Source organism: Delphinus delphis, chromosome 21 (assembly GCF_949987515.2).
Source record: "Delphinus delphis chromosome 21, mDelDel1.2, whole genome shotgun sequence".
Lineage (NCBI taxonomy): Eukaryota > Metazoa > Chordata > Mammalia > Artiodactyla > Delphinidae > Delphinus > Delphinus delphis.
The window spans coordinates 3518683-3540337 of NC_082703.1; the positions used below are offsets into that span (position 1 = coordinate 3518683).

A 21655-nucleotide genomic window follows, 5' to 3' on the forward strand; every position below is an offset into this window, starting at 1 on the left:
TTACCTACCTTACAAATACATGAAACATTTAAAAAATGTATTTAACAGTAGGAACTGTTGACTCTCGGACAGATGTAAAATGAACATGTGCCAATGATTTTATTTAAAAAATTTTTTTATTGGGGTATAGTTGTTTTACAATGTCTTGTTAGTTTCTACTGTATGGTGAAGTGAATTAACTTATTTTTTTTAATGACAGAATCAGGAAAATGTTAAAACCAGTTCAAATGAGGATTTAGCTTTATTCTCTACAGGACAAAATTCATTTGCATTGCCATGAATGGGAATCACTTGCATAGCAACAGTTAGGGAATATTCACATTACTATCAGTTTTCTATGAATTAACTTCTACCTCTAGAGAGTTGTAAAATAGCCTATTCAAAGACGTGGTCACACACCCTACAAGGCTCAAGCATCCCATTGAAAGGATATCTAGTAATCTCTTTTGCTCATTCCAAAAATCTTAAGTTTTTCCTTGCGTAGTGTGGTTGTAAAGATTTACAGGTTTATCTACTTAAAGCATATGAGCGTCTGATTCATAGTAAATAAATCATAAACATTAGATATTACTATTGCCTTCAGAATCTACAGTGCCTTTGATATTCTATATTGATAATCTGTACTGCCTTTGAATACCCCCAGTAGTTGTTTTTCTGCTGCGGAAAGGATATTCAATTTTTTTGAAACGACTAAGTTATTTGAAATCAAGTCTGTTAAATATTAAGAATACTGATTTTGCTTTTTAAAGAAATGAAGGGATTTTTTGGACAAGGTGAGAGTACTTTCAGAGCTAGTTGATTAGATACATTTAAAAAAAAATCAATTCTCAGAGGATTCTGGGAGGTGGCAGAGCAGGAAGTGCCAGGAAGCTGTCTCTCCACCCAGACAATAACTGCAATGGCTCAAGGGAGTCCTGTGGGGTAAAATGAAAGGACACTAGACAGTGACTTGAAGCTATATGGAGAAATAAAGATCTCAAAAAAGGCAAACACATGGGCAATTATGTAAGCTACCATCATTGTAACAATGGTTTGTAACTGTACTTTTTGTTTTCTACATGAAGTAAGAGACTAACACATTTTAAGAAAAAAAACTCCCAACAATTACTAGTGTAAAAGCTAGTATTACTGTAACTTTGGTGTGTAACTCTAAATCTACACTAATGCATTTCAATGAATTTTTAATTTATGTTTTTGGGCATACAATGGATAAAGACGCAATTCTGTGACATCTGCAAATGAAAGGGGTGGGGACAGAGCTGTAAAGGAGCAGTTTTATAAAAACTTATTGAAGTTAAGCTGATATAAATTCAAATTAGAGTGTTAAAGCTTTACCATGTTATCCCCATGATAACCACAAAGAAAAGGGCTATAGAGTATAAAAAATGAGAAAGGAATTTAAACATTTCACTACAAAAAAATCAACAAAACACAAAAGAAGACAGGAATGCAGGAAATGAGGGACAAAATGGCTACAGGGCACATAGAAAACAAACAGCACAATGACTGAAATATGTCCCTTCTTATCTGTAATTACCTTAACGATCAAAAGACAGATTGGCAGAATGAATAAAAACACATGACCCAACTATATGCCATCTACAAGAGACTCCCTTGAGATCCAAAGACACAAAGAAGATGAAAGGGAAAAAGACATTCCATGTAACTAGTAACCAAAAGAGAGCAGGGGTGACTATACTAATATCTGACAAAATAGACTTTAAACCACAAAAGGTTACAAGAGACAAAGGACATTATATATTAATAAAAGGTTCAATACAGCAAGATGATATAACAACTATAAACATTTACACACCTAGTGACAGACCATCAAAATACATGAAGCAAAAACTGACAGAGTTGAAGAGAGAAACAGACAGTTCCACAAAAATAAAGACACCAATATCCACTCACAATAATGGACAGAACACACAGAAAAAAAAATGGAGGACTTAAAATAAGCTAGATCTAACAGACATATATGATACAGAGACCCCACCCAACAGCAATAGTGTACACATTCTTCTTAGGTGCGTATGGGGCATCTTCTAGAACAGACCATATATTAGGCCACAGATTAAGTCTCAATAGATTTGAAAAGATAAATATCATACAAAGTATCCTCTCTGGCCACAAGAGGATAAACCTGGAAATCAATAACAAAAGTAAAACTGAAAAGTTCACAAAATTATGGAACTTAAATAATACACTTTTAAACAACCAATAGCTCAAAGAAGAAATCACAAGGAAAATTAGAAACTACTTAGATACAAATGAAAAGAAAAACACAGCACACCAAATCTTATGTGACATAGAGAAAGCAGTGCTAAGGGGGCAATTTATAGCTATAAATGCTTACACTAAAAAACAAGAAAGAGAGAATCAACAAACTAACTTTATAACTTAAGGAACTAGAAAAAAGAAGAACAAAATAAACCCAAAGCTAGCAGAAAGAAGGAAATGATTAGGACTAGAGCAGAGAAAAATGAAATAAAGAATAGAAAAACAACAGACAAAATCAATGAAACCAAAAGTTGGTTCTTCAAAAAGATCAATGAAATCGACAAACCTTTACCTTGATGGATTAAGAAAAAAAGAGAGAAGACTCAAATTACTAAAATCAGAAATGAAAGTGGGGACATTATTACAGATTCCACAAAAATAAAAAGGATTATAAAAGAGTTCTGTGAACAATTGTATGCTAAAAATTGGATAACCGAGATGAAATGGACACACTCCTAGAAACACAAAACGCACCAAGACTAAATCACAAAGAAACAGAAAATATAAACAGATTTTATACCTAGTAAGCAGATTGAATCAGCAAGCGAGAATCTCCAAACCGGGGGGGAAAAAAAAAAGCCCTGGACTTGATGGCTTCACTGTGAATTCTACCAAACAGTTAAAGAACTAATACCAAACATTCTCAAACTTTTCCAAAAAACCGAAGAGGAGAGAATACTTCTTAACTCATTCTATGAGGCCAGCATAACCTTATGCTAAAGCCAGACAAAGACACTACAAGAAAAGCAAACTACAGCACAGGGGACTATATTCAATACACTGGGATAAGCCATAATGGAAAAATATATTAAAAAGAATGTATATATGCGTATAACTGAGTCACTTTGCTGTACAGCAGAAATTAACACAACATTGTAAATCAACTATACTTCAATAAAAAAAACTACAGACTAATATCCCTTATGAACAATGATGCAAAAATCATCAAGAAAATACTAGCAAATAGACGTCAGCAGCATATTAAAAGGATTATACACATGACTGAGATTTATTCTTAGAATGCAAGGATGGCTCAACATATGAAAATTATCAATGTAATAGGTCATATCAGCAAATGAAGGAAAAAACACAAAATCTTTTCAACTGATGCAGAAAAAGCATTTGTCAAAATTCAACACTTTCATGATAAAACCACTCAACAAAATGGGAAGAGGAAACTACCTCTACATGATAAAAGCCATATTTAAAAACCCACAGGAAACACCACATTTGATGGTGAAAGACTGAAAGCTCTTCCTCTAAGATCAGAATGCCCAGCTTTACCACTTCTATTCAACATAGTACTGGAAGTTCTAGCCAGAGCACTTAGGCAAGAAAAATAAATAAAAAGTATCCAAATTGGAAAGGACTAAGTAAAATTATCTGTTTGCAGATGATGTTTATCTTATATGTAGAAAACCCTAAAGACTCCACAAAAAAGTTGTTAGAACTAATAAATGAATTCAGCAAAGTAGCAGGATAGAAAGTCAACACACAAAATCCAATTGCATTTCTATATGTGAACAATCTGAAAAGGAAATTACAAAAACAGTTCCATTTAAAATAGCATCAGAAAGGACAAAATACTTAGGAAGTAACTTAACCGAGGAGGTAAAACACTTATACAATGAAAACTGAAGGTCACTGCTGAAAGAAATTAAATAACACATAAATCAATGAAAACACATTGCATGTTCATGGACCAGAAGACTTAATATTGCTAAAATGTCAGTACTACCCAAAGAGACCTACAGATTCAATGCAATCTCTATAAAAATCCCAGTGACTTTTTTTTGCAAAAACAGAAAAAACCCATCCTAAAATTCATATGGAATCTCAAAAGACCCCCAATAACCAAAACAATCTTGAAAAAAGAGGAACGAAACTGGAGCACACACACTTCCTGATTTCAAAACTTACTACAAAGCTACAGTAATCAAAAGTGTGGTATTGGCATAAAGACAGACATACAGACCAATGGAACAGAATAGAAAGCCCAGAAATAAACCCTCACATGTATGGTAACATTATTTTTGACAAGGGTACCAAGACCATTCAGTGGGGGAAGGACAGTCTTTTGAACAAATGGTGCTGGGAAAACTGGATATCCACATGCAAAAAAATGAAGTTGAACCCTTACTTAACACTACATACAAAAATTAACTCAAAATGAATCAAGGACCTTTAGGTCTTTAAATTTATTTAAGACCTAAGCAAATAAAACTCTTGGAAGAAAGCATATGATAAAAACTTCATGACATTGGATTTCGTAATGATTTCTTGGATTTGACACCAAAGGCGCAGGTGACAAAAGAAAACATCAACAAATTGGACTTTATGAAAAAAATTTTTAAATTTATGCATAGAAGATACTATCCACAGAGTAAAAAGGCAACCCACAGAATGAGAGAAAGCATTGGCAAATCATATATCTGATAAGGGATTAATATCCAGAATGTATAGAGAACTCCTAAAACTCATCAACAATAAAAACAACCTGATTAGAAAAGCACAAAGCACTTGAATATACATTTCTCCAAAGAAGACGTAGGAATAGCCAATAAGCACAGGAAAAGATGCTGAATCATTAGGGAAATGCAAATCAAAACTATAATGAGATACAACCTCACACTCATTAGTACGGTTACTATAAAAAAATAGCAAACAGGTATAGGCAAGGATGTAGAGAAATTGAAGCCCTTGTAAAATGGTACAGCTGCTGTGGAAGAGTGTGGTGCTTCCTCAGAAAATTAAAATCAGAATTACATTATGATCCAGGAATTCCACTTGTGGGTGTATAGCCAAAAATTTAAAAGCAGGATCTCGAAGATATCTGCACATGCATGTTCACAGCAGCATTATTCACAACAGCTGAAATGTGGAAGCAACCCAAGTGTCCACTGACAGATTTATGGATAAGAAAAAGGTGGTCTATACGTACAAGGGAATATTATTTAGCCTTAAAAAGAATTTCTGACACATGCTACAACATGGATAAACCTTGGGGTTTCCCAAGGTTTCCCTTATGCTAAGGGAAATAAGCCAGCCACAAAAAGACAAACTATGATTCCACTTAATGAGGTACTTAGAGTTGCCAAAACCGTAAAGACAAAGTAGAATGGTGGTTTTCAGGGACGGTGGGAAGGAGTTATTGTTTAACGGGTACAGAGTTTCAGTTTCACAAGATGAAGAGTCGTGGGGACGGGTGCTGGTGATGGGTGCACAACAAGGTGAATATATTTAATACCACTGAATGTGAACTTACAAATGGTTATTAAGACAGCAATTACGTTATGTGTATTTTACTATAATACAAAAAAGAAAAAAAATCAATTTTGAACAATTCCAAATATTTGGAATGTTTAGCCTCCCATGATAAATTACTTAACATTATATGAAGGTTTATTTTTATTTATTTATTTATTTTTGCGGTACGCGGGCCTCTCACTGTTGTGGCCTCTCCCGTTGCGGAGCACAGGCTCCGGATGCGCAGGCTCAGCGGCCATGGCTCACGGGCCCAGCCGCTCCGCGGCATGTGGGATCTTCCCGGACTGGGGCACGAACCCGCGTCCCCTGCATCGGCAGGCGGACTCTCAACCACTGCGCCACCAGGGAAGACCTATATAAAGTATTTTTTAAACTGAAGTATACAGTAGTTGATTTACAATATCGTGTTAGTTCCAGGTATACAGCACAGCGATTCAGTTATATATATATGTACCCTCTCTTCAGATTCTCTTCCCTTACAGGTTATTACAAAATATTGAGTAGAGCTCCCTGTGCTACACAGGTCCTTGTTGATTATCTATTTAATATATAGTATAGTAATAAATAATCCCAAAATCCTAATTTATCCCTCTCTCCCCCTTTCCCCTTTGGTAACCATGTTTGTTTTCTATGTCTGTGGATTTGTTTTGGAAATAAGTTCATTTGTATTTTTTTTATTCCACATAGAAACGATATCATATAACATTTATCTGAAGTACTGGTGTATGATGTGCTCACTTCACAATCCCTCTGAGAGTTTCATGGTTAGCTCAAGTCCATCACAGACGGAAGGTGGATGTGCACGGGGTTGGGGGCACTGAAGCCTCAATGTTTGGGCACAGAGTAAACACAGCAGGTCTTGCTCCAAGGTCACAGCTGGTACATGTTTTTGCTGCACCTGCAGATATGGACATGCAAGCATTTCTCAGGAATCTCGCTGGCAACAAGCTTATGATAAGGTATGATGCCACTGTTTGAAGTCAATGTCCCATCCTGCTTCCAGTGATGAGTTTTTAACCATAAAGCAAAATACTCCCCACAAATTGAAAATGCTAAAGACGTCACACTAAACCACATCATTTCCCTTCACTTGGTTTTGAAATTCAACTTCCCCTTTATTTCGAAATGGCTTATCTAAACCAGTCTTCCTTTGCAGAGGTGACCTAGGAAATGGAGCAATGAGCTCTGTGGCTTCAGTGACCACCTTACTCCTCCGTGCTGCCCGGCATGAACAGGGCGGGTGACATGATGCAGCCCAGTCCTCTCCTCTCCACAGCAGAGGCAACGGTGACATGGGACCACAAGGTGGCCCCGAGGAAGGAGACTTGGATTCAGACTTATTGCTAAACGCCCACCTTGTTTCCCACCTATTTACCTACTACCAGCCCTGCCTGCTTCTCAGGATGCTGTGAGGACCCATGGGGTCCTTGCTAACAAAGCCGTTAAGTGATCTGGGGCCAGCCTGCCTCTCAGACCTTAATCCTGCACCCTTCTGCATTGTGCCCACTGCCTTCTAGCCACACCGACTGCAGGTAGAATTCGTTTCTGCCTCAGGGCCTTTGCACAAGCTGCCTTTTCTGCCTGGAAAGCCTTTCGAGTTCTGTGTCTGGCCCCTTCTTGTTATTCAGACCTCAGCCTAATTCAGTGAGATTCACTGAAATCAGTGAGAGCCTCTCAGAGCACCCAGTCATGCTGGTGAGCCCCCGTGAGCCCCCCGTTCTAAGTCTCTTCAAGGCACTTCTCCCACCTGAGCAGGGTCAGTGACCATCTCATTCTGGCTTGGAGCCCCAGTGTGGTGGACTGTGCCCGGCATACTGTGTGCTCACTGCACATTTATTTAATGAATGGCTGAAGAGGGTGAAAACGCTCTGGGGAAAACAAAGCACTGCGTGAGATATAAAACGTTTTTATTAACGAATAAAACCTTCCTTGCTTTCACTTAGTGATTTCTCTTGGAAATGACAGCAATATTACACTGATTACTCCAAGAGCCAACATCATGTAGATGAAAACCTGCCTTTGCAGGAAAGAAAGACTGGAAGGCAGTTGCTCTGTATCACGTTTCAAGGGAAGACGATTCACGTGTGTACATCCCTCCTCGGGTGTCACCGAGACACTGTCCACTCACCGAGGTTAATTTCATCTATTCCCCTTGAGAAAGTGAAGAGCCTAAAAAGGAACAGCTGCCGCTGAGGTGGCGGCGTAAGAGAGCTGCTGCTGCTCTGCCCCCGGGGCCCTGGTCAAGGCTGGCACATGGCCTGCAGGCTGGCCCGGGAGACCGCCCGACGCTGCAGTTCGCCACGGGGAGGATGCACCTCACTAGACTACACGCTGGGAAATGCCCACGGGCTCCTTCTGCCATGAAACCGAGACCTAGTTACTAGTTTATTGGTTGTGATGCTCAGTTAGGCACGACAGAAGTTGGCTTTAAGTGTGAGAGCAGAGGCCCCAGAAGCTGAGTTTACACGAGTCAGTGACATACTATACAGGGCGGCCACACGGTTTAATCTATTTACACTCTTCCTACCAGGAGGGTTGAGGGAGCGCTCCTGCAGCTGTCAGGTTGGGGCCCACCAGTCCCCTCATCACAGGCAGCGAGGCCTTTCTATGCACCTCCTCGGCCTCACTTTCCTCAGTTCAAACACCACCACGAAGGGCGCTTCCGTGTCCCTACCCAGCCGCGGGGTCGGCAGAGCGATGACCCCACCTGCTGATCCTGGCTGGAGCAGCCAGGGAGGGATCTGCCCCGAGCGGATCTCAATGCCCCAGTGACCCACGGCACTGCCGGGAAAAGTTCCCGTCCTCGGGCACCGGCTGACACGTGGGGTTTCCAAATACGTTCTCCAACCTTCCATGTCCTCACTCTTGGTTAGTTGCTTCCGGTTTTAAATCAGCTGTACGGCTCCAGAAGCGACCAGGGGTGCGATGGTTTTGTATCGGATCAAGTGCTGTGAGCCCTCCTCCAGGTCGATCACATAGTCCCTGGAAGAGAAAACAATGTACCCGCGGAGCTCGGCTGCAGCCCCATGGGGAGGAACGCTTCCCACCATCCACAACGCAAACGCCACTCACCTCTGCTCATCTGTTTCCGGTTCTACCAGTATGTTTTCTTGTCGCTCTTTCACCCTCAGAAACACATATGAATCCAGATCTGGTTTGGGAACTGCCAGGAGGACGAGAGTGTGATCAGAAAATGCTCAGCTGACAAGATCGGGATGGAGAAGCTGCTGGGATTAACTGCCTCAGGCACAAAGGGACCCCTGATGTAAAAGCCTCTTGGGGGCAGGGACCTGAGGAGGGATCTGGCTCCTTCTAGAACAGCACGCTTCCCTCAAGGTTTCACACGGCACCCGCTCATTTGACAAGTGATGAGGCCCTAAGATCTGCAGGGCGCCTGGGAGGAAGAGCAAGGGCCATGGGAGAAACACGCGTGACGTCTTAGGAGGACAGAGTGTGTGAATCGGGCCAGAAAGTATGTCTGTATAAAGGGTGGGAGGACTGGATGTTAGGGAGACTGGGTCACACGGCAATGGCCTTGAACGTCAGGGAGATGAATACGGGCTGCGCGCTGTAAGCATCCCTCCCTCTCTACCACCAGCCAGCACTTCACCACGAAGTGCCCCGCGCTGGCAACTCTCCAGCCCTTCCCTGCCTGCGGCTCCGTTTGTGCCAAGAGGACCCCATCACCTGCGGGGTCCGGAGAACCCACCGGACAACTCAGTGTTCAGAGCCCAGCTCAGGTGTGGGGCTGCCTCGGTTCCCTGTCTACGGGAGGGGGGTCAGGATAACTGACCGCAAAGGTCCAGGGAGGGTCCCCTGGGCTGCTCGGGGGTTCTGGGCCTGCCAGAGACACCAACTTCAGCAGGGTCAGCTGGGCCCACTGGGCTGCTGCTGATGTGAGGAAACCCTCGAAGGATGCTCGGCTACAACGCCCTTCCACGACCCTGCCACTGCGGTCTCCGTGCTCCAGGGGGCATCTGGGCTACGTGAGCAAGGCTCTGATCTCACGAGGGCAGGCTGGCTCCCAAACAGCTCCAGCCCTAGGCGCCCAGCTCTGGTCCTTGGAAGGGACCCAGGACAAGCAACACATGAGTGTCAGCAGGTGCTGGCCAGCATCAAGTAGAAGCAGCTCTGGGGCAACGGCCTGGACCCGGCTCAACTGGGTATGACAGGTGGTGCTGGGCAGTGATTAGGGACGTGGTCCTTGCCCCACTTGTAAGTGCAGACAAAAGAGGCTAAACTGGACACGAACTGGGCCTCCTGTGTCCCTCAGGCAGGTTCACCAAAACGACCAGTTCAGAGTTCCACAAGCCCAGCACGCGGTGGGCTTGCTCCTGGTGTCCCCTCCACGATGACACGCTGAAGCCCCGAACCCCACTACTTCAGGACGGGAATGGATTTGGAGACCAGACCTCCAAAGAGGCAAAATGAAGCCGTCAGGGTGGGGTCCTGAGGCAACCGGCTGAGGAGAGGGACAGACGGCAGGGTGCGTGTGCAGGGGGCGGCCGCCTGCAAGCCAAGGAGAGAGACTCGGGGAAACCAACACTGTCAGCACCCTGACCATGGACGCTGGCCTCCACATCTGTGAGAAGATCCACGCTGGCTGGTCAGGCGCCCCCGTCCTGTCGGTGGTACTTAGCTGTGGCAGCCGGGGCTAAGTCCCCCGCCAGCGGCAGGGCTCAGGGCGCGACCCCCAGGCTGGGTCGGCGAGGGACGCTCAGGGCTCAGCTGTCGTGAACTCAGCTTGGGAACCTGTGGACTCCAGGCCCCCGTGAGGTCCTGCGTGGACACGGCGAGCTGGGAAAGGCCGGGGAGGAAGACTGGAGGCCACAGGCCAGGGGCCCTGCTGGCTGACCCAAGGTTAGGGGTTACCACCAGGGCCCCCCCCGTGACTCGGCAGACTTTCAGGGGACCGAGCAAGGGGGCGAGAGGCAGAGGAGATGGCCGTGCTTCCCTCCCTGGCGCCTCCCTGCCGTCTGTCCTGCTCCCCTTCCCACAGCCGGGAGGCTGCTCACAACCGAAGATCAGGAGCACTGAGGGACCCCCGTAGGCGTCCCAGTCTTCCAGCTAACATCCCCCCCGAGGAGACAGGCCCTGCATGGCCTGGAACCTGTGAGCGGAACGCTGCTGCCCCCGGAGACCAGAGACCCCGGCATCTTCCTCGCCCAGAGGAGCCGAGCACAGCACGGACCCTCGGGAGGTGACTGCGTACGAGGGTGAGTCTGCACTTACAGTGGCAGCTACGAGAATTTCCTCTGAACCGGAAGAACACAAAAGTGATGCTGAACTCGTTAGCCTGGCGCCTGCTTTTCACGATTTTTGGTTTAACCCAGAACCCTTCCCCCCCATCTCTTTTCTGCTGATCTATTTATGCACCTATTTGTCCACGTTCGAGAGAAGAGAGTGGAGATGAAGATGCTATTCTAAGACACCTGGATATACGTGGGGTGTAAACTACGGCCCCTCGGGATGTCCGAAAGGAGAATGTTCTGCTCACCTGCCCTCAAGAGGTCCACCTTCTGTAAATTAGGAGGCATGTGCTTTAAGGCAACGTTCTTTAGGTAGGTCTCTGTGTTAGCCATGTACCTGAAACACACAAACCCACATCGCAGTGACGACACGCCCCGGAGCCACCAGGGCTATAAGACCAACAGCAGTGGCCCTGCAATTGGCCTGAGGGACACAACCACCAAACTCACACTGGCAAGCCAGGAAAATAAAGGCGGGTCCCACGCTCGCTGCTTACTCACTCTCTGGCGAAGGCAAACTCTTCCGGAGAAAGGCTGGAAGGCTCCCCCTCACGGCGTGTTCTCTCCTTTTCAAGGACGTGAGGGAAAAACCTCTCTATCTGTGGGGACAGGAAACACCTGTCAACGCTTTTTGCCATCAGCAAGTTCGATCAAGTGTGTCATCGAAGGTCTGGTCTGATTCCAGTGGCACACATGCTAGTTTTCTGAAACAGGTCGAGGTTAATCTAGAAAGTGACTCTTAAAATGACACGTTTTCATGGTTGAGACTCTTTCTAATCATAAGACTTACACACTGGACTTCACGAAGGCAGGTTTCAGAGAATTTGGAGCAAAGGCCAGGGCTCAAAAAAGGAAGACAGTTTAAAAAGATGAGAGGCTTTCACGAAAGAAACTCTGTGAGACAACTGGAAATGGAAGTTAAGAGAAAGGAAGGGGCTGTTACCCAGCATTTCTACGTCACTGTACAGACACAACTGTACAACCTGTGAAGTAAAACAGATACAGAGGCTGGAGAGACACACACAGAACATTTAAGCAGACAGAGAGTGATGCTCGATTATAAGACTATAACCAGGGACTTCCCTGGTGGCGCAGTGGTTAAGAATCCGCCCGCCAATGCAGGGGACATGGGTTTGAGCCCTGGTCCAGGAAGATCTCACATGCCATGGAGCAACTAAGCCCATGCACCACAACTACTGAGCCTGCGCTCTAGAGCCCGCGAGCCACAACTACTGAGCCCATGCGCCACAACTACTGAGCCTGCGAGCCACAACTACTGGGCCCACGTGCCACAACTACTGAGCCCACGCACTTAGAGCCTGTGCTCCACACCACAACTACTGAGCCCATGCGCCTAGAGCCTGTGCCACTGCAACGAGAAGCCTGTGCACTGCAATGAAGAGTAGCCCCCACTTGCTGCAATTAGAGAAAGCCCGTGCGCAGCAATGAAGACCCAACACAGCCAAAAATAAATAAATAAATTTATAAATTAACAACAACAACAAAAGAAACAATATAACCAGCAAGGATAAAACCCACAATGAGGTAAGGCTTGGGAAGCGTGCTAAGAACTACCAGAAAACAACAACAAAGCTAAAAGCTACAGAAAGGTGTGTGGTCAGGAACCAGGAAAGGCAGTCTCGTTTGGAGTCAAAGCTCTCACGATCACCTCCGCCAGGGAAACGCTCTCTGCGAGCAGGACCACGATGATGGCAAGGAGGAGCTGAAGGCCCAGAGAAGGCAGCACTTATCCTTAAAGCGGTGAGGTCTCCCGGCTCGGACGCACTGTGTTCCAGGATGAACTAAATTCTCGTCTGTACGGAGTTTGAGTGTGTGAGGCACCTTCTCCTGTCCTATGTGGATCACCGCTGCTACTGTGTCACTTCGTGCACTAAAAATACATGCCATTTCAGAATCTCAGAGTCACTGAGTTCAGAAGAGGTGGGAAAGATTAGAGGCGGACACATTTCCTGATTTTCAAAACTACAAAGGAGGAGACTCTTCCAACACACATCAGTGTCCTTCACGTTGTACGTGGCCTTACAGATAGACGGTCGGTGAACTCAAAGGAGAGTAGCCGTGCGCGCGAAGAGCATTCACCTCACCACACGCCTCAAAAAACTGAGCGGCCTGGCAGCTGAGGGTGGGGAGAGGCGTAGCGCGTCTCAAGCTTTTCAAAATGCGTGATGATATCTTTAACGTCCTTGGGGACAAGCTGTAGCAGGGGTGCTGGGTGACAGCACAGACTAGGAGACGCATAAATGAGTGAAAGAAGAACACAGATTCAACTGACGGACGCCGATTGGCGGGGAAGGCTCTGGCGGGACATCGATCACTGGCCCAGTCCTACTAAAGAATCAGATAATATCTTTGATGACACACTCATCAAACTTGCTGAAATAACTAATAGGCTAGGTGACAAGACTGGGATCCAGAGACCAGGGAAATGGCCCCAAAAAAGAAGCTGAAAAGGGACAAGTACTGAGCCCTATACTGAGGGGTCAAAAATCAAGCCATGGAAATACAGGAGTGACGGGATGGTGTAATAATAATAACAACAGCTTAAAAACTTCCAAAGAGGTTGGTGCTCATGGCGAGTGCGGAATGAACCCAGGGTGACGTGTCCGTCAGACGCTACATGACACTGGGTGGCGTTACTACCAGTCTGATACCCACAAGGGAAGTGATCATCCTGCTTTTCACAAAAGTGACCAAACTACAACGGGAACTCTGTTCCATTGTAGGTGGGATAATTTAAGAAGGATACTGATAAACCTTTTAAGGGAAGAGACCAGGAGAGTAAATGGAAATAAACGGCTGAAATGTTTAGCTCAGAGGACTCTCGAGAGCCTTCTGAGCTGTCTTCAGTATCTGAAGCGCGTCCACATGGTAGAGGGTACGGCTGGCCCTTGAACAACTCGGGGCTTGAGTGTGCCAGCAGCCCTCCCCTCCCCCCGCCTTACAGTCGGCCCTCCGTATCCCTGGTTCTGCACCTGGATTCAACCAACCTCGGATCACTTTACAGCAAATAATGAAAAAATTCCACGTATCAATGGACCCACGCAGTTCACACCCATGGTGCTCAAGAATCAAGCATGTTTGCTTTGTAGTAACTAAGAGGACAAGTGGAACCAAATGAGAAGAAACTTCAAGGAGGTAAGAACTTCCAGGGTTAAAACAGACGTCATTGAAAATAAGCATGTGTTGCCGTTTCATTTTTATAAGTTAGACGGCCATAGAGATATAGCTGAATGTCACTAGCATGGTCCATTTGACATTGACTTAACGACAGATGCAAAACAGTTCTTAAAACCAGGTCCCCTCTGGTCAGTATTCCCTGTTCATCCACTGCCAATACCTCCACGCTCAGCACCGCCCGACGGTCACTCTGGGGGGGACCGTTCGCGCAGCAGACAGACTAACAGTGTCCCTGGAGGTGGGAGACAACCGTGCCGTCGATGCTTCTCCAGAACAGTCCCGCCCTCCCGACTCTGGCTCCCCTGACGTGGGGCCTCAGCACCATCTGCAGGCCCTGGACCCTCCCGCTCCTCCCAGGACCCTCAGTCCGCACGACAGCTGCCCCCTGCCCCCCGACCTTCATGAGCCGACACCGCAGGTAGCTGCTCAGGACGAAGCGGATCCTCTCCATCTCCATCTGATGGATGCTGACCTTCAGGTCCCCCTTCTTGGCCCTCCTGAGATTTTCTTCCTGTTAACAGAGAAAACAAAGTTTGTAAAAAACATGAGAGTCAAAGACTAAGGACCTTATTTGTTCAATCAGCGCACAGCCCATCATCGCTGGCAACATTAAGGACTCACACAGGCTACATTTAGGTCAGAGGAGAAGAAAAAACTCATCGTTTAAGGGCTCTCATTTCCTTCTAATTTCTTAACTACACAAACAATACATGACCATAGTCTCACGACATAAAGTGCAGACAGCACTCGTTTACTTTTAGAAAATGACCACTTGAATAGAATCTGAATCTGGCTGGTCAGAAGGCCCCAGAAGAACCCCAGCCCGAGTGTGAAGGAAGCAGCAGACAGAAGAAATGTCTAAAGGGTCTTGGAAGTAGTTAAAACACCAGCTGAGAAACTGTAAAATACCAACGTTTCAAAGCCACCCTGAGGCTGACAGTGACTAAAGTCCGGCTCATCTAAGGCAAGGGCCACACACTCAGAGGCTTCGGGGCCAGGCAGGTAAGGTACCTGAGAAAGGTGGGCAGCCAGGAGCTGGGGGCCTTGGGAGCACATTGGAAGGGGCGGTCCCTACCCTGCTCTGGTCAGCTGTTCTCGCGTACAAATGCAGGAATGCTGAGGACAGGTTTTTAGAAGCTGACATCCAGATGTTCATAGGAGCTCCCAGGCTTTGTAAATGTAGGTAATTAATTCAACATTAAAAAACAAAAAAAAAAACCAAACTAGGCTGGGCCCAACGGAACAGATTTGCTTTCAGCCTACGGCCTCTCACTGTGCCGACACACCTTCTAAGCTGCCCTCCTCTGAACGCTGAGGGGCCACCTCTTACCATGTGCTGCAGCTGCTCCATGACACATTCTACGATTTCCGACTTGTTTTCCAGCAGCTCAGGGGCAAACTTTTCATTCATCCAGGCCTAAAACAACAATGCCCGAAAAACGCACAAAGGGGCATTACTCACAATGGAGCAAAATAACCCTGGGAGTCAGTACTCACCCCTAAAATCACAGCTGCCTCAGCAAAGAAACTGTCTACCGGTTGGAAATACTGGAAGTGCTTTGAAGACAAGCTATGTTTAATGATGGCTTTTTTATTTCCTTTAGTGGAAAGGCTGTGTTGTCAGTACACCTATGGCTGAGAGTAATCCTACCTGGTGTCCACTCGGTACCTGTCACCGGGCACCACTGTCTGTATCTGCTATTGCCCACCAGGGGGCACCAGCGCCCTCCCATTCAGCTCAGAGCACTTTATAATTTTTTCATTCATCACTATCATAACTGAGATGAAATGGATACAGTTATCCTTACCTTGCTGATGAGAAAACACAGATTACGTTATTTACTAACTTCCCAAGAGTACAAAGGATCACAAAGGAAATGGAGATTTATCTATTAAGCAGTTTTTGGAATAAGATGTTAAATCCCTAATTTATGACTTAGGCCCAGATGCTTGGTATGTTTCAGAAATTACCAAGGCTTAGGGAACTGAAGTATCCACTGGTGACTGAGGAAGCTGTACTTATCTTTCAATCACAGGAAATTGAGTTCTAGAATAGCTCAGAGTTACAGGCCAAGCACGCTCCAGTTATTCATTTTGACACACTTAAGTGTCTGCTTCTTCAATTATCACCATTCAGACGCATTATTAAATACCAGTATTGCTACTATCATAAAATGTCTTTTCAGGTGCTCAAGCTTCTGAATAGTGTTGCAGATATATAAAATTAATCAGAAAGACAATCTGTCTTTTCAAGTAGCATAATGAATGAGAAAAGATCAAACTGTCATAGAGAACTTATAAAGCAGGAGATTTTCGTTTTTTATATATAAATTTATTTATTTTGTTTATTTTTGGCTGCATTGGGTCTTCGTTGCTGCGCACGGGCTTTCTCTAGTTGCGGCAAGCGGGGGCTACTCTTTGTTGCAGTGCGTGGGCTTCTCATTGCGGTGGCTTCTCTTGTTGCGGAGCACAGGATCTAGGCGCGCAGGCTTCAGTAGTTGTGGCTCATGGGCTCTAGAGCGCAAGCTCAGTAGTTGTGGCACACAGGTTTAGTTGCTCTGCGGCATGTGGGATCTTAGTTCCCAGACCAGGGCTCGAACCCGTGTCCCCTGCATTGGCAGGAGGATTCTTAACCACTGTGCCACCAGGGAAGCCCAGGTTTTCTTTTTACCTGACTTTATTAAATACTGAATAGGTACAAAAATATTTATGAAATACATAATAACATGAAGAATACTGATAAACACCTATGTGCACATAGCTTCATTAAAGAGTATCATCATCATTTTACAAGTCCCCTTGTGTCCCCTCCCTCCTCAGAGGTGATCATTAGCCTGAATTTAGTGATTAATTTTCTGTAGTTTCATTACTTCTGTTTTTATCTCTATGTGGTGCTTACCAACCTTTCCATGACAGGGCTCTCAAAGAAATGACAGCACTTGTATGGTATACTGGGTAAAATGGAGTAGATTTGGGGGAGAGTTCTCATTTACAGTATGAAATCATGGTAATAAAACATATAACAGTGGGGCAAAGTTTATATTAGTACAAAATGCTCAAATAAAATCTTTTCAAAATTTTTAGTGAGAAACTTGTATTTAAGTTCACAGTCTTTTTAAAAATAATCAAGTTCTCTGTTTGAAATGACTGCATCAAAAAAAGTTTAACAACAACCTGTTTATCACTGTTACGGGTGAAACTGTGCCGCCTCCACCTGCCGATTTGTATGTTAGAGCCCTAACTCCTAGCACCTCGGAATGTGACTGGATTTGGAGATGCAGTCTTTTAACCAGGTAGTTAGGTTGAAAGGTGGTCAATAGGTGGGCCTTAATCCAATACGGCTGGTGTCCTTGCAGGAGAAGAAGAGGACACAGACACGGAGTTTCCCAAGGCTCAGTCGCTGGTACCTTCTTTCCTTTATGTACATTCACTCTCTATGGGAAATTATCTACAGAGAGGACAGAGCACATGAGGACACAGAAGACGGCCGTCTCCGAGTCCAGGAGAGAGGCCTCAGAGGAGACCGTGTCAGCACCTTGATCTCCTCTCAGATAGAAGAGCCTCCAGAACTGAGAAGATAAATTTCTGTCAGCAAAGCCACCCAGTCTGTGGCACTTTGTTAGGCAGCCTTAGCAAACTAACATGACCATTAAAATGAGAAACTTTGCATTTTAGGTACCAAGTTTTAAATTGTATTTTTACCAGCATTCAAGAGCATCCTACGTATGCGCCCAGAGCTGTGCTCATCAGTGGCCTGTCAGGCCGGCCCCGAGGCCATGCTACACGGCAGGTGTCCAGGCGGTGGCTGCCCTCCGGGCAGGAGAGCATCAGGCCGCAGGCGTGACTCCTGCTCACCCCCTGCCAAGGCCGCCAGACCCCACCCTCCTTGGGCTCCCTCCCAGGGAGCCCTGAGGACACCCAGAAGAGGCCAGCAGTCTGGGCCCGGCTGACCTGGAGGGTGAGGGTCAGCATCTGAGCCTTTGCAGAGCCTCAGCACCAGCAAGCTGGCAAGCTCGGCCCTGGACGACAGCTTTGCAAGGGTCTGAACGGTACACAGACGGTTTCTTCAGCAACTTATCTTTTGTTCTTCTGTGTGATGCTCCTGACAGCTGTCCATGCTGCGGCAGGAGCTTTTACTCATTTTACTGCTATTTTTCTCCCTCGTTACGTGTACATGCCGTACTCTAGGTATGCACCCAGGAGTAGAATAATTCGGCCACAAGACACGTGTGCCTTCTTTAACCTGACCAGAAAATAACGTTAATTTTTTAAAGTGACTGTACCAAGTTACACACACACCGTGGTATACGTGTGCTAAATTCTCTACATCCTTGCCAACACTTTATACTGTTCACCTTTTTCATTTCTACCACTCTGGTGGGTATAAGTGATATCTCATTGGGTTTTAAATTTTCAGGGTGCCTGTGAATCTCCTGAAATTACATGCAAAGTTCTGCATGGGTGTATATGTGCATTATTCTGGGAGGGAGGGCCAGAGTTTTCACCAGATTCTTAAAAAGGTCTGAGACATAATTTTTAAATGAACTTCCTTGGGTTTTATCACTCACAATGGCATGTAACGGTAGGAAAGAATGAAGAATCCTAAAGTAACAAACATGAGAGAGCTCTGGAAAGGGGCGGTGAGAGGGAGACGAATAAGGCAGCAGGTGTAGTAAATCAAAGAGACCTGGTTCACATCCTGGCTCTGCTGTCCTTGTGTGTCCTTGGCAAGTTACTTTACACCTCTAACCTCTAAGCTTCAGTTTCCTCATCTGTAAAATGGAGATGACAAAAGTGCTTGCCTCAGGGCGTTGTTGTACTGATTATGACCACTTGCACCTAACATTCAGTGAGCGCTCAGCACACGTCAGACAACACTCTGAGCTCTTCACACATAATACCCCATTTCATCCTCACAAGAGCTCAGTGAGGCAGCCACTATTATTACCTCCACTGACAGTCAAGGAAGCGCTAGAGACAAGCTATACAACCTGCCTAAGTTGTAAAACAGATGAGTGTGGACTTCCCTGGTGGCACAGTGGTTAAGAATCCGCTTGCCAATGCAGGGGACACGGGTTCGAGCCCTGGTCCGGGAAGATCCCACATGCCATGGAGCAACTAAGCCCGTGTGCCACAACTACCGAAGCCCGCGTGCCACAGCTAATGAGCCTGCACGCTGCAACTACTGAAGCCCGTGTGCCTAGAGTCTGTGCTCCACAATAAGAGAAGCCACCGCAATGAGAAGCCCGCGCACCACAACAAAGAGTAGCCCCCGCTCGCCGCAACTAGAGAAAGCCCACGTGCAGCAATGAAGACCCACCGCAGCCAAAAAAAATATTTTTTAATTAAAAAAATTAAAAAAAAAAAAAACAAACGAGTGACATGCAGGATTTAAACACAGGTAGTCTGAACTCCAAAACTACCAAGGTCTCCTCAGACAACAATTGTGAAGAGCCCTAGCACACAGGAAATACTCGATAAGCCACAGGGATTATGACTAAAAGGAGAAACAGCCCAGAAGTGGTTTGAGGTAAGCAGTGGAAACATACAGAACGGTGGACAAAAGGAAGTATTTGGAGGAAAAGGAAGAATAAGACCAGTTTTCTCGGGCTTCCCCGGTGGCGCAGTGGTTAAGAACCTGCCTGCCAATGCAGGGGATACGGGTTCAAGCCCTGCTCCGGGAGGATCCCACATGCCGCGGAGCAACTATGCCTATGTACCACAACTACTGAGCCTGCGCTCTAGAGCCCTTATGCCACAACTACTGAAGCCCGCGCGCTTAGAGCCTATGCTCCACAACAAGAGAAGCCACTGCAATGAAAAGCCCTCATGCCGCAACTAGAGAAAGTCCACACGCAGCAACAAAGACCCAATGCAGCCCAAAATAAAAATAAACTTAAAAAAATAAAAAAGACCAGTTTTCTCCTAAAGAAGGTGTTTCAGCACTTTCTAGACCTTACAAGTCTCTACCAAGCACTTCTGCGGTCCCCACAAATACCAAGCAGATCCTTTGCTCTGTGAGCTGTTCTCGTAAATGTCCCCAAAGCTGACCCTCTCTGGCCCCACTTGAGAATTTTGTGTCTGACATTATGAGGTTTCTATCCGGCTGTCCCCCTACTTCCTATTTCTGTGTAGATGGTAAGATGCGGTCTCTCTTCTCTTGAAATAAGCCTAGAGTTCCATCACATTTCCTGATTCCTGACATTTGCACAGCTGGACTAAATAAAAAGGCTGAGCTTGGAGCAGGGGGATTCTGTTTGGACTGCTTACCTGTTCCAGCCTGTCAATGAGCTCTGCAGGGGTCAGGACCACCTCCTCACTCCCCGCATCAGAGTCCTGTCCCGGGAGATCCAGTTCCTCTGTCATCTTCTCTGAAACCAGGAATCTAATAAATAAAAGAACCCATACTATGCTGTGTGTTCCATTTCTTTTCAAGAATATGCAACTACGTACCTGGAAAAGGGAAAGGTTTACTGCGGTTGTAGAGGCTCACTGGCAGTGGCTAGGGAATTCATAGGTTTTGGTTTTGTAATTCTTCACCTCTTCGTTCAAATCTTAGGTCAGGGACCAATTTCTCAAAGCGATCACTCCTTACAAGGGCTTCCACGTGCACCCTGAATTGAGCACCTACCACACCCTGCAGTAATTATCTGTTTGCCTTCCAGAAGGAGGTCCTCTCCTCGGGGGCTGCGTTCACTTCAGCTCTAATATGAATCCTGGAACCTCTAAGGACTAGGGACACAGTGACCTGTGCAGCCCCTGCGCTCAGCACGGCTCTTCACTAAGAGCAGGCAAATAAAATTGCTGGGAGAACCAATCCATGCCCGTTTCCTGGAGCCACAAGGCCACAAGCAACATCTGTCCGGTCAGTGACCCAAAGGGCTTAGGAAGGCGGGTGGTGGGGACGAGGGCGCGTCCCCGGAGCCTTAGGGACACCGAGAACACATTCCTCCCGCTCGCCTCCCGGGGCCACGAGCACAGGGTCACCTCCTCCCCCGAGGCGCGCGCGCACTCCCAGCGGTCCCACTCGGACGCTCACCCGGGCCTGGCCAGGCTGCGAAGGCACCCCGGGTTGGCGAGTGGCGAGGGCGGGACCCTCGCGGGAAGCAGCCTGAGGTGCACCAGCCGCAGAACGGTCCGCGCGAGGCCTTTCCAGGACGCACCCGACCCTCCACTTCTCAGCTCCCGCGCTCCTCTTGGACACTTCCCGTCCGGACTCAACGTCACTGCGCACGGACGGGGCTGACCAATCATGGCCAGACGGCCCCGCCCACCCTGGGGGCGGGAATTGCGTCCCAGTGGCTCGATCTCTGGGCCACTTCCTGAGTGGAGGCGGGCCCGAGCTGGGCCCCGCCCACCTCGTCCCGGCTTGGGTGTGCGGTGCCGGATGACACCTCCCAAGGACCGTCGGCAGGAGGCGCCTGGTTACCGAGGCTGGGGGCTCCGGCGGCGTGGGCCTTCCCGCCACCGGTTGCAGCCGTCCGCGTGTGCTCTGGCCGACAGAGAGGTGGGCTGTGTTAAATCAGGCCGCTTCCACCTCTTGGGTCGTCTTCTCCACCCACTTCCCTTGTGGCCCTTCTGTTACCGCATATCTGCAGGGGCTGCACCTGTGGCCACTACTCCCAGCTCTAAAAGCCTTTAGGCGAGTGGTTCTTAAA

At 46.6% G+C, this 21655-nt stretch overlaps 1 protein-coding gene across 1 annotated transcript; it reads right to left on the bottom strand.

Moving 5' to 3' along the window:
• Window positions 1-7070: 7070 nt before the first annotated feature.
• On the bottom strand, window positions 7071-21187 carry GINS4 (GINS complex subunit 4). The gene is made up of 8 exons (XM_060001424.2): window positions 21037-21187; window positions 20268-20382; window positions 15328-15414; window positions 14395-14508; window positions 11301-11398; window positions 11048-11136; window positions 8623-8713; window positions 7071-8532 (listed from the first exon to the last, which is right to left on the bottom strand). Exons 2-8 carry the CDS (start codon window positions 20361-20363, stop codon window positions 8436-8438), a joined length of 672 nt encoding a protein of 223 aa, XP_059857407.1. The 5' UTR covers window positions 20364-20382; window positions 21037-21187; the 3' UTR covers window positions 7071-8435.
• Between the last annotated feature and the right edge of the window lie 468 nt (window positions 21188-21655).